The sequence below is a fragment of the Bombyx mandarina genome, chromosome 03, assembly GCF_030267445.1.
Source record: "Bombyx mandarina strain Sakado chromosome 03, ASM3026744v2".
NCBI classification, from domain to species: Eukaryota; Metazoa; Arthropoda; class Insecta; order Lepidoptera; family Bombycidae; genus Bombyx; species Bombyx mandarina.
Window position 1 is genome coordinate 3,510,282 of NC_143210.1, and position 14,547 is coordinate 3,524,828.

General features: G+C 36.2%; 1 protein-coding gene across 1 annotated transcript; it reads left to right on the top strand.

Annotated features, from left to right (window-relative positions):
* The first annotated feature begins 1,169 nt into the window (after positions 1-1,169).
* Positions 1,170-12,925, top strand: LOC114252115 (beta1,4-N-acetylgalactosaminyltransferase B). The gene is made up of 10 exons (XM_089736865.1): positions 1,170-1,221; positions 1,823-2,032; positions 4,229-4,369; positions 4,713-4,778; positions 4,863-4,983; positions 6,170-6,267; positions 7,279-7,462; positions 8,177-8,305; positions 9,469-9,564; positions 12,686-12,925. The coding sequence occupies exons 1-10, from the start codon at positions 1,170-1,172 to the stop codon at positions 12,834-12,836; spliced, it is 1,248 nt and encodes a 415-aa protein (XP_089592991.1). The 3' UTR covers positions 12,837-12,925.
* Positions 12,926-14,547: the final 1,622 nt, after the last annotated feature.

Genomic DNA, 14,547 nt, shown 5'->3' on the forward strand with positions numbered 1-14,547 from the left:
TACCTCCTACTACTAGAAATAGGTATCGTATAGGTAGGTAGAAATTGTCGTTTCGATTTCTGAGTAGATATTGTTTTCTGAGTAGATACCGATTTCCGGACATTCCATTGTACTTCCGAAGAACGAGGTATTTCGGGAATTTATTCCCGGAACAATTGCGATGTTAAGTGAACAGTGTGATGACTTTCACAAGTTATCTTTCGAAAAGTGAGAATGTAGTTTGATGGGTTAGGATCTTCCGATTGACTGTTTAGGAAAACTAAGATTTTACTGAATTTAAAGCTTAAAATAAAAATTTCAATGATAATTATGGTAAAGATAAAAATAAATGTTAATTCCGTTGACTAGAATTTTCCTGTATATTCGAATCACAATTTGAAACTTTTCTGCAAAAGAATGTTGTTTCGCCATATTATCAAGATGAAAACGAACCGAGGTCTGTATTAATATTATTATCTGTATCATTATCTGTATTAATCATTTAATCCGGGTGTTGACTGATTCATTTATTTTTCAGAAAACGCTGCGCGATCGCGCTGACTTAAGTAATATGAGCTCAAATGTGTTGGAGTTATCCAGAGTGACTTCATTTTGAGCACCGCCAACCGTTCAAACTGGAACACATACTCATGATTGCAGACTCACAAGATGTTCTACCAGTGTCAGTGGAACGCTACTGCCAGTGTCCGGTGATTCTTTTAGGCACCTTCTATGTAACTCACGAGAAGGGTCGTTGATTTTATTCTAGGAACAACAGCACTCCCAATATTCAAACACACGTTGATGTATTTAAGCTTTCACACCTTATATAAGTGTATATAAGTTCATATTTTTCTTTTCTTAAATCATCATAAACACATACATATGCAAGAGCCCTTTCAATTTTGTAACATCAAATTTTGATTATACATAATTAGTAAGATATTGTTTTGGATGTTTAACAAAGCACATTCTCCGTAAATCTTTTATTTTTGTTTCAAATTAATATACGTGATTAATTTTAAATTTGAGCGAAAGAAAATCCCGAGTCTATTGCGATTTAATACCTGTAGCAGCATTAAAAACATTGTTAGTTGTACATGTTTTATTTACAAACACACAACCCAAACAATAACCGTGTCATTTCGAAAATGTCTTTATGTGCTTCATTCAATCGATAACTTTTAGACATGAATTTCATACCAGTGAGGAAGATTTTAAAGTGTCTAGGAATTTACAAAAGTAAGTGACTTTTTTATTACGTACTAGCGACCCGCCCTCGCTTCGCTTCGGAAACATTAAAACACACATGAAACCAAAAAAATAAAATATTTTTTTTTTTTTAAATTAGCCTATGTTCATCAGGGACAATGTCGGCTTCTAATGGAAAAAGAATTTTTCAAATCGGTCCAGTAGTTCCGGAGCCTATTCGAAACAAACAAACAAACAAATCTTTCCTCTTTATAATATTAGTATAGAGTATAGATATAGATATTAAAAAAAATATAATAACGAGGGGTGAAAGGCTATTTGGTTTAAGCGGCATTTCGCTTAGCACCCGACAAATTATCTTTGTAGTTAAAGGTCCGTTTTATTTGGTATCATTTGGCATTAACAGTTCGATGTTTATAATTGAATTTCAATTAAGTATAACCCTATTCAAATAGCTGAAAAAGTTTTTGACATCTCGACTCTTCCGAAGCGCATCCGAAGTGAGCCGATGTTTGACGAGTAGTTGCGGTCCACATTCACTAGGTGGCGCGCTTTCGCTTCATTTGTCGTGTCCCGATGCGTTATACAATATTTGATAGTAAGCTTATATACAATTTTGTTTGTATTTTAGAAAGAGACAGAACGCCGATATCTCTACATAGCTGTACAGATAGTGTGACGCAAAGAAATGAATATACGAACAGACGATGGATTATGCTTCTATTCATAATATCCGGAATTTTACTTTTAATTTCACAATACAGAGCGTTACCAAAACAAACGTTTACTGAAGTACCTGAGAAAATAGTTAAGATTGATGAATTTGAATCAATTTATAAAGGTTACATAATATATTTTTAATAAAAAATGCAGTTGATATGAGTATGAGATTGAGTATGATTGTTAGCTTGCCCCAGCGGAAGGAGAAACAAACAGAAGGCTCGTCGTAGTTTGACTAGTTCTTGTAGAGATACGATCATTGTAATACTGTTGTGTATATTTCTGTTGAGACCAAACGATATTATCTTTTTTATGTTTGAGGGATTACTGGTGGTCCGGAGGCCCCTCCAGTTTCACCAGGGCAGGTGGGCGAGCAAAGGCTCAGCCAGGAGGGGTGGAATTTGTTAACAGCTGCCCGAGCGCCTCCAAAGTAGACCTAACAACTCAAGGGCAGCTGCTTCGCGAATCAATAATCTACGATAATATCTAAAAACAGAGATAAACAAAAACAAACAATCTATGATTGTTACTAACCTAAACGGCAGAGAAGCAAGCAGAAGTCACGTCACGTTTCGAATAGTTCTTGTACAGATAGATACCACAGACATCATTTTATTAGTCTTAGACCAGACAAAGTTACAGATGCGAATTAAGTAGTTACCACTGCCGATGGACATCGCAACGTCGCTATCTTTGAGAAATTGGGATCGAAGCTCTAATTATATTGTACCTAGTCAGGTCATAAATTCTGTCACATGTTTAATGTAAAATAATTGAAACAAATTTATTCATTATGTAACCATTCATATACCAAAATGAACTTAACAAAACATAGATTCTTATGACACTAAAGTTTATTCAAAATGACCTCCGTGATTTTGAATACAGGCCTTCAATCTGCGCGGCCAGTCGTCTATCGCAGCACGAACGAGGTCCATGTCAATATCGGCGGCTGCCTTAATCAAGGATGTCTTGAGTGACTCCAAATTGGGATAAGGCTTTGAGCACGCCTTTTCCTCCAAGTGTTGCCATATCTTGTAATCTAACGGATTCAAATCTGGAGTGGAGGAGGGCCAGTCTTCGTGCCGGATGAAGTCGATTTCACGCGCCGCCAGCCAGTCTTGTGTGCTCTTCGCTCTATGAGCTGGCGCCGAATCTTGTTGGAATACCCAGTGTCTGTTATTGAACATGGTATGAGAAACAGGTTCCACAAGGTTCGTCAGGACTGTATTTTGATACACAACTGCATTCGTTTTTACACGTTTCTCACAAAAATGTACCTCTGTTAAGCCCCAATAAGAAACTCCCAACCATACCATGAGCGAGGATGGAAAATGACCTCGTTGGACACGCGGAATACGGTTGCTCGCTTCTTCACTACTGTGTGCGTACACCTTATCATTTTGTTTGTTGTAGCTCTCTTCTACGGTAAAAAATTTTTCATCCGAAAAAAGAATTTCCCGATATTTTTTTCCCGCGTACCGCTTCAACAAAGCGCGGCATCTCTTCAGTCTCAGGTCCATTAGACGAGCATTCAAACGATGTCCTGTTTTTCTTCGATATGCCCGAAGCCCTAAGTCTTCATTTACACCCTTTTCACTGTGGTTCTGCTTAACCCCAACTGAAGGGCCAACAGTTTCTGCTTATGTTTGGGATTTCTTTGAATTCGCGCCTTCACAGCTTTTATCACTGCTGGAGTCCTAACAGACCGAGGGCGACCACTTCTTGACCTGTCATCTACACTAGAGTCTTCATTGTATCGTTTGATGGTACGATAAACGAATATTTTGGTTATATTCAAGTTTTTCAGTATGTTAAAAATTTGAATTGGCGCGTAACCGCAACGATGCAACGCAATAACTGCAACACGGTTTTCTTTAAGCGTCCACTCCATATTTAAAAATGAGTAAAATTCTAAAAGTATACATTTTTATTTTCATAAACAATTCGAAATTCGAATTCAATAAACTTTTTTGTGGCCAGCATTCTAAAAGAAAAGTTTTTACTGTGTGACAATACTTATGACCTGACTAGTTATAACGGCTCTCCCACTCTATAAGCAGGAATCTATGATTGCTTTAGGGTAGAAATAGGTGGAAAGGTGCTACCCACTCAACGGTACCCGAGCAAATAAAAATAACACACCCGGTGGAGGATCTTACCTTTTTAGACACACCCACATAAAATTTGGTAAAGATATAATGTAACCAAATAACCTTGACACCGTGTTTGCTTTAATATTAACAAAGGCCATTAAAATAGGTAAGAAAAATGAGAGTATTGGAGAGTATAAGTTCAGAAGTATCTTTTTTTTCAGACGATAATAATTATTCTGTTATTAGACGTATGGTTGAAGTGAATACGTCTAATGTACAAGATATAATGTTGTTATCCACAACTGTGAAAGACATAGTGAGTAGGGATGAAAATATATTTGTACAAACAAAAAAAGCACAGGGTAAGCGCAATGTTAATAATCATTAGGTATTCTTTATTTGGCTGGCCATAGTGGAACTGACGATTGCTGGAGCAGACGGGTTCTGGAGTGGAGTCCGCGCAACGGAAAACGTAGTGTGGGACGACTGGCTAGGTGGTGCGATGATCTTCGAACGGTGGCAGGCAGGAGGTGGACGAGGAAAGCCGACGACCGGGCACTGTGGTGTGGATTGGGAGAGGCCTATGTCTAGTCTAGTCTAGCCTATGTCTATGTCCAGCAGTGGACGACTATGGGCTGATCATGATGTTGATGATGATGATGATTCTTTAAATGCGACATAATACAGAAATTAAACACATTCCAGAATTAAGAAAACAAGAACAAACAAATGGACATTTGCCATTCTGCTTTCACAAAATTCACTCGAATTGTAAGTACGGAATTGCTTTGGCTATACATTGCCGTTTAATAATTTTAACAAAAGTTAACATAAAACCTTTTGTCTGCATTCCAGACAGCGCGAATTTAGGATCCGAGGAACTTCACAAACAGCTCTCTGCTATCAGACCTGGTGGATATTACTACCCAAAAAATTGTCGTTCCAGGCATAAAGTGGCTATTCTGGTGCCGTACAGGTAAATCATGATATTGTAACGCGCTGGGGCTCGGGATAAATAAAATTCTACCGAATTACAAGTTCACACTGTATTCAACACTTAGAACACATAAAACACTACACTACACTTTAAAATTCTCAATTCGCTTCTTTCGCTTCGCTTCAGGTGATCCGATCGCTCTTTCGCTTCGAGTAGTTCCGATTACTGTCTGACTGCGTGCCAACTCTACAATGCTTTTATAGTCGATAAAACAATATTCCACACATATCTAGTATTGTGTTTCCGCTATCTGACAATAGATGGCGTAGTACTTCTCGAGCGTTCTAAGTGCTACTAGATCATTCGATATTCGTTCAACTATTCGGCGATAGATGGCGGTACTCTTACCGGCGTAACAATATACTTAGTATAAAATACTATGTACACTCTTCTTTCTTCTTCTTTTTAAAATATGGTAATCAACTTCTGGCAACATCGTTATTGCCAGGTTCGAGTTTATAATCATCTTCAGTTAATAAATACATACATATTGTGTTACATGAGAAACGATATGGAGCTAAATGAGATAAAGTTGATTCATTTGAGATTAAAATAAAATGGGATGAAATTAGATGAAACGTGATGAGATCGGATGGTGGGGTGGGAATTCAGGCTCAGTAAAACGGTGTTTATTTACTGAGACTTCAGTGAATTTTTCAGAAGAACCCAAAAAGCCACGTCCAGCAGCTTTGTTTCATGTTCCCGCCCGTGTGCACTTTCACATGCTAAACACTTATAAGCCACATTGTTACACTCTTAAAACTGAGGAAACAATACGTTAATAAAATTGTGTTAAAACAAAAAGTTAATAAAATAACAAAAAAAAATGCGCCAAAAAGTTCTATGCACCCTATAGAGTCAATAGATTTAGCACATTTCAGACCTGGTACAAGCTAGTGAATCTGTAATACCATGCTATTACAGATTATGTTTGTAAATATATATAATCACGCAAAAATAGTTTTAATTATTCTTCAAATCTTAAGTTTCGAAAAAACAAATCAAAATATCAACAAATAAAATACTATTTTTTTTCTTCCTATTCCAACATAATAATACGTCAATATTACAAATTATGCTGTATTTTGTTGACAAAATTGCGGTGACTGTATAGAAAGGATTGTATATTTGCATTGTTTGAAACTTTTCTTTTGTTCCATTACAGAGACAGGGAAACGAATTTAGCTGTGTTCGTTTTCAAAATTCACCCCTTCTTGATGAGGCAGAATTTGGAGTACCGTATATTTGTTATAGAACAAGCCGGTAAGTGTTATTTATGTTTCGTATTTTTTTATTTTTTTTTATTGTTTAGATGGTTGGACGAGCTCACAGCCCACCTGGTGTTAAGTGGTTACCGGAGCCAATAGACAGTTACAACGTAAATGCGCCACCCACCTTGAGATATCAGTTCTAAGGTCTCAGTATAGTTACAACAGCTGCCCCACTCTTCAAACTGAAACGCATTACTGTTTCACGGCAGAAATAGGCAGGGTAGGTACCCGTGCGGACTCACAAGAGGTTCTACCGCCAGTAAAAATATATGTATATAGGGTGTGCAACGCAACCATAGTAAAGGGAATGGAATAATGAGCTTTAAAACAAACAATATTTGAAACGGTACTTGTTTGTTAAGTCAAATTTTTTTAATGAAACTAAAGTTTTAAAACTAAAGTTTAAAGAAACTATTAGAAATTCAAAACAAAATGACAAAGCAGAAAGGCTCGCCGAGCGTTCTTGCGGTACATATTTGGCGTCAGTTATATTTATAATATTTATGTTACACAGCGTGCAGTGCAAAAACAACAAATTCTTGTACGCCCTGTTTAATATTTTTATTTATATTGGCGGATTCTTGTACCCATTTATCTATACTAATAGTATAAAGAGGAAAGATTTGTTTGTTTGTTTGTTTCGAATAGGCTCCGAAACTACTGGACCGATTTGAAAAATTATTTTTCCATTAGAAGCCGACATTGTCCCTGATGAACATAGACTACTTTTTAAAAAAAAAAATTTGTTTTGTTTCATGTGTGTTTTAATGTTTCCGAAGCGAAGCGAGGGCGGGTCGCTAGTAAATATATATTTTTCGACGAATTGCCTTACTACATTAGAGTTGTTGTAGAAAATTCTAGTTGAATTCTGTTCACCTTTTTAATTTTTATTTCATTTATAACCAAAGCAAGCTTTCTCATTATGATTATTAAGAACTTTTTGTACACAATGAAAATTTTCAAAAAAATGCCGCTACTTTTTTATACATATTTTTTGTTTCAGGCAACCAAAGTTTCAATCGAGGATGTCTCTTTAACGTTGGCTTCAAAGAGATATTCAAATATAACAATTGGCAATGTGTGGTATTCCACGATGTAGATCTGATACCTCTTGATGACCGCATACTGTACACATGTCCATCTTTTCCGAGGCATATGTGCGGCACTGTCGTGCAGAAGGAGAACCTGTAAGATATTACAACCTTTTTGTTTATACCTCATTATAATTGCCTGAGTTCGATACAAAATGTCGCCAGTATCGTTGTTGTACTTTGATTTGACATGTCGGCCGCCATTTTTGTGTCGGTTTTTTAGTCTTTTGATTAGTATCTTTTTTTTCCGAAATGTGGATGATGTACATATTTCAAATATATTAAGTACGTATGTAAGTACGTATGTATGTAAGTATCTATGTACATATTTATAAATACAAAAAGTATAAGTATGTGTGTCTCATCTTTTAAGCCAAGGACACTAGAAACATAACTATGACTGACTATGTGGATCGTTTCTGAAGAAGGGAGAACTGGGGATTTGAGAGACGATTACGAAAATCGATTATACTTCTCTTTTCCTATATTTATTGTATTTGAATACTGTAAAAAATGATGTCGCGCGGAAGTTGCCATTCTGTACGACATTCTGTATGACATCATATATGACATAGGTATATCTTTTCATATTAACATCAGCTGTAGGCTTATTTTCAAATTCACAAAAGATCCAATATGTAATTTAGTGCGACCGGTATTTCTTTTTAAATAGTGTAGTAGTAGACTTTAATAAACTTTTGACATATATTCGGAGTCTAAAGGAACAGGAGGGTAAGTAGTGGCATTTATGTTGTTGATAAAAAAAATATCCTAAAACGTAATGTAATTTAGATTATATTGTCTTTTCAGGCCATATTACAAATACCACACGCTTTTCGGTGGCGTATCCTCGATGAGCGTGAGACATTTCGAGGCAGTGAATGGTTTCGCCAATGTGTACTGGGGATGGGGAGGGGAAGACAACGATTTGTTTTGGAGGTTTTTATTCCATTTCCTTATATAATTTTTTTTTATTTAATTTATTAGGCACATAATACACATCACAAGCTAAAAAGATACATAAAAACACACAAGTAAAAATAAACAAAATCTGGCTTGCAACATCAGCCACGTGCGCACGGCTAAGTGCTGAGTTTGTACACAATGGTCCTTACATCTATACGACAAAATAACACGATAATGAAAACGAATCTAACTTATAATGTAAGGAAATAATTTTATTCACAATATGCAATTAAACAATTACACTAAACCTATTCTTAACCTGGAAAATTATAATTTAAACCCGCAAAAATTATAATTTGCGTAATCACTGGTGGTAGGACCTCTAGGGAGTCCGCACGGCTAGGTACCACCACCCCGCCTATTTCCGCCGTGAAGCAGTAATGCGTTTCGGTTCGAAAGGTGGGGTAGCCGTTGTAACTGTACTGAGACCTTAGAACTTATATCTCGAGGTGGGTGGCGCATTTACGTTGTAGATGTCTATGGGCTCCAATAAACACTTAACACCAGGTGGGCTGTGAGCTCGTCCATCCATCTAAGCAATAAATAAAAAAAACATTTTTATAAACGTCACTAACCTACAAGTAAAAACATCCAACTCAGTTGACGATCTTGCCAGTTCGTTATACGTGCTACACATTTTTACTGAATTGTGAGATAAAGGCATGCAGCGAGAATGAGACGTCATTCTTGAAAACCGTTGCAATCGCGTGTTGTTGGGAAATGATTTGGACCTGATAGAGTCCCTATGGTAGCCCGTGTTTTGAAGTACCCATGAATTGTTCCATTTATGTACTGATGTTAAGGTAGTCTTTGTTTATTCTATTGAGATTTCGACCTATGCTGTACATACAGTCTGGGGCCCCGATAGCTACCAAACATCAGATAAGCCGGTTAAATCGTTCATGCACCAATAAAAACACAAGAAATGTCAATTAAATTTAGGAAGAGTAATTTCTGATTTATTAAGTTGTTTATTTCGGTTAGAAATCATTTTATCTGGCAACATCGCAAAGCTTTTAAATCAGTTTGTTTTTGGTTCTCAAACTAAATGGCATTACTTTAGGTTGAGGTATGTTTAAGTATTTCGTAGTACCTAATGATTTGATTTAGCTATTAAAATTAACTATTTTAACTAGGATTCACGCTGCAAAACTTCCTATTGTGAGATACAACAAGACTTTGGCACGTTACACGTCGCTTCCGCACGTCAAGCAGCACGTAAATCCAAACAGGTATGTAACGGTGTTTTTATTTTATTGCTTAGATGTGTGGACGAGCTCACAGCCCACCAACAATATAAATGCACCACCCACTTTGAGATATAAGTTCTAGTCTCAAGTATAGTTACAACGGCTGCTCCATCCTTCAAACCGAAACGCATTACTGCTTCCCGGCAGAAATAGGCAGGGCAGTGGTACCTAGCCGTGCGGACTCAAAAGAGGTCTTACCACTAGTAAAGACAATGAAAAAGTAACATTCGGATCGCTGCAAAGATACATATAGAATTTACATACATACGTTTTTGAACTCCGATATCCACTTAATATCGGAAAAAATGCTTGTTTAGCAGCATATCTTACGTCTTCGTCTTCTTCTATTGCCCTTATCTCACGTTACGTGGCGTCAACGCAGTATGTATTTTTTTGTCACTTCTGCACTCACATCCTTTTGACGCAAATCGCTCGGTCCAGATTCAATATTACGCACAGTCCATCAAAGTTTTCCAGGACCCCCCTTTCTCACATTACCGCCTACTTTCATACCCAACTTGTCCCTCCGTCTAGAACAATAAAAAAATTTAGGAGATATCAAGAATAAACTTTTATAATCTTTGTGTTACATTACTGATAAGCATTGATAAATATATACGTAAATGCGTAAGTACATGTACCTACAATGTACATCCACCAATCGAATGTTAATAATGTTTGATTGGAATTCAGGAAGCGATGTGCTCGGTACTGATTAGATTGCGGTCGACATGTAGCGCGCAACGGTTGCAGCTATCTGTTATCTACGTGCGATAAGATATCCTTTATATTGGTTAACTTGTATCGTATTTATATATACATAAATATCAATAAGTTGTTGTGAGGGGACGGACCAAATAGAGGTGGTAGGCGGCGCTGATGTTAAAAAAACCGAGACAGTATTTTTTACTGGCCATATAGTGATGGTTGGACGAGCTCACAGCCCACCTGGTGTAAAGTGATTACTGGAGCCCATAGACATCTACAACGTAAATGCGCCACCCATCTTGAGATATAAGTTCTAAGATCTCAGTATAGTTGCAACGGCTGCCCCACCCTTCAAACCGAAACGCATTACTGCTTCACGGCAGAAATAGGCAGGGTGGTGGTACCCACCCGCGCGGACTCACAAGAGGTCCTACCACCAGTAGTAAGTAAATGTTCAGTGTATAGTAATCGGCAAACTTCTTGAGCAAATGACCTTGACTGCGCAGAACCGAATTTTAGATCACTTTGGTGGTGAGGGTGAGGCGCGACGGCAGGGGAAATCGTATCGAGCGCGTTATTGGTAGATCAGTCGAACCTTGCGTCCCGCACCGCGCCCTCATTCCGCTTGCTCCCAAAAGTACGCTTGCGTACAGTGGAAAGTCTATCGTTATTAATCGTTAAGTTATTTGTTATAATTGCTTGTGGACTTTGTTGCCATTGCTATTTGTTGAGTGTTTGTTGATTTTTTATAAAACATACACTATGCCGTGACAAACTGGTGTAGTACTTAAAAGAAAGGGTAGAAAATTTGTGTACGACGTATATTGCATCTTTATAAAACAGGGGAAGAATGATATGGAAAAATTAAAACAGACTTCGGAAGCAACAAAAACATCAGTGAGTACTGTTAGGTGCATTATTAACGAAGCTAAAGGCTCTGGCTTGCTCGCCGTGTTTCGGACTCCGGGTAAGAAAAGATCAGGGAAGAAGAAAGTTACCGGAATGGATAGTTTCGTTCAATCTGTAATAAAAAGATGTAATCATAATAACTACATAACAAGCAGCGAAACTCCGTACCGTAGAAAGGCTTCGAAAAATTTAAAGAAGATATAAATTTTAATGGCTCGGAATGAAGCTTACGACGAATTATGAAAGAGCTAGGCTTCAGATGGAAAAAAAGAACAGAAAATAATCGGAAGCTGGTAAATGAAAAAAGTAACATTCGATTACTACGAATCGAATATCTTCAAAAAATAATTACCTAATTATAGACAAAAAAGAAGACCGAATCGACCGAGTTGTAAACTACGCCGATGAGCCCTATGTCGACTCATCACGATGATAGCGACTCGGGTGATGAAAACAGTGATGATGATGATGGTAAAGATTATGATAACGAAAAAAAATTTACAAATACCAGCTTCGCTTCAACTGAACCAAGACCTGGCAACAGCTCTAGTTTTGACTTAATAGAAGGAATATCTATTTTACCCCAAGATTAAATTATTACAATTATTAACCTATATGTTTTGCTGATGTTCTAATAAATATATAAATAAATACATATGTTGATTTTAATAATTTAATAGCATTATGACGCAGAGTAAGTAATGTTTTTGCACGTGAGTGTACCATGGGCAAACTTACCCCCACTACGTCAACAAATGCTCAAGAAGTTTGCCGGCTATTATACTTACTGCGTGTTTTTAACGTTCTCGATAGCGTAAATGTTAACTCGGATTTGTATGCAGTTGGAACAGCGCCCCTAGCGGCAAAAGCATGGACATGTTTTTCAAAAAAATTTACCCGTCTCTTCGACATGAGCGGAGGCATTTGATTGATGGTATCTGTGGTGGCACCGTGAAATATAATGTATTCTATTCTCAAATGAAATTTAAAAAAATAACACTAAAATTGAAGCTATTAAGCTGCTATATTGGAATTTAGCATGAACAACAGAGCTGCTGGACCATCATCAACAATGGCTGGAAGATTGAAACTTCTACTAAGAGAGTATTTCTCAATAGAACTATAAAACTCGAAGCATGATAGCGACATTTTTTTATTGGATACCATTTATATTTGGAATCTAGCTTGAACAACAGAGCTGCTGGACCATCATCAACAATGGCTGGAAGATTGAAGCTTCTACTAAGAGAGTATTTCTCAATAGAACTATATAACTCGAAGAATGATAGCGACATTTTTTTATTGGATACCATCTGTAGTATTAAATGCAGGCGCCCCTGCGGGTTTGAACTCGAATCTAACTGTCCCACTATTCACTACAAATAAACGTCAATCATTGCCTTATCAATCATTGCATCAATAGATACAATAGAATACGGTAAAACTCAAAAAAAATACACGTATAAATAATAATTTTTTGTTCCAGATATCGACTTTTAAGCAATGGAGCTGAAAGATGCAAAATTGACGGGTTATCTAATTTAGTTTATAGAGTCATATTAGTAACAGAAAATCATCTTTACACTCGTATACTAGTAGATATTGATCGAATGAAAAATATAACAGATGCATTTTAAATCAATGATAATATTGCGATCTTCGATTGTGTCATAGATAAACATTTAAGTTCAAATAAAATTTACGATAAGCTGCACAACAATTGACACTATGGATATAGCATAATATTTGTTAGTATTTCCCACGTTATATATACTATGTGAAGGAAAAAAAAACATGTCAAAAGCTGTATTTCACATGAGGAGGGGTTTCAAAATTATTATAAGTAAAAGTTATATAAATTTATTATTTAGATTGGGCATACTCATAATTAAAACGAAATGAATTATAAGTATATAATAAGATTTATATCAACAGTAAATCGGTAAATGTAAAAAGTAATGACTTGGACAATATTATTTCCTAAGGAGTTAGTGTATTTTAAACCGAATAGGTACATGTAGTACCTTCTACCGGAAAATTGATTTAATGAATCTTTGTAACATTTTTGTAAATTGTTCAACAATCAACTCTGAACAATATTTAAAAAAATAATTTTGGCATACACAGCTTTCTTTTAGTCATAAGTAATAAAGAAGTACTTTACAATTCGAAAAATTTCTTTTATTTCAACGAAACAATCACGGATTTCGTTCGAATTTTTCGAGCGGACATTTTGTTGTTTTTTTTCATTTTTCACGTATTTTCCCGCCAGTTTTACTAAAACGTACAATGGGAGCCGCGCGCCGGTCGGTGCTTCGTCGAATATTTTAACGTCTATTTTTCTCCCAATCGCTTGTTATATGGTGAAATTAAAAAAAATAACTACGGGGCAATGATGTTATAGTCTTTTTACTATAACATCATTGCTACGGGGCATTAAATTTATCCAAAAGTTTGGTGTTTACGTCGAACTTTGTTTTAAATAACATTGAATAATGCATTATTTAAATGGTCCGAAAGTAAATCAGTAAAACAATATCCATTTAATAGCTGCTTGAAACTTTGTGTGAGCGATTGTGTTGTTGTGTCATCACATGCTTCGTATCTCGTAATTATACTACTAGCTTTTGTCCGCCAATTTGACGGCGTTGGTTCAGTTAGACCCATGAGTAGGTATGTATGAGACCGCCCATTTACGAATTGTCCATGCATTCATAGGTATATTATTTTTAAATATTGTTAGTAGTGAAAACTTCTGCAGAGATGAGTTAAAAAAAATTCATAAAAGCATTCATAATAGTAACTAATAAAACTAAAACAATCTATACTAATATGTAAATCTACAGTGGTTTTTACGGGTGTTCCGTTATAACTACTGAAGTCTGAACCGTACATCCGATTGACTTGAAAGTTGGTATCCATGTAGAAAATACATGTACTTAATGGATAGGCTAATATTTATATGAGTTTTGGACTCCCTACACCAGTTGCGGAGGCGTTAATGATGAGAATCTTCGTGGGGGTGAGAAATAATAATGTTAATTTTAAATGCCCAGCGAAGCGGACGGGTACAGCTAGTAATCTAATAAAACATTGCAACGGGGGACAAAGGGTGCTAAGTGGAAACGTTTGAATCGCACTGAAACACGTTTAATTTTTCGCTCATTCATTAATAATTTTAACGCAGCAGATTTTTTTTATTTCTATTTCACAATTTTAGTTATAGTATTGGTTTATAATCAATGAAATAAATTAGTTTTATGTTGTTATTCTACTATAGAATTCACAATTTGCAAATAATGTACCATAAATCACTTTCACCACTGAGACGAATCTAAAGACACCTCA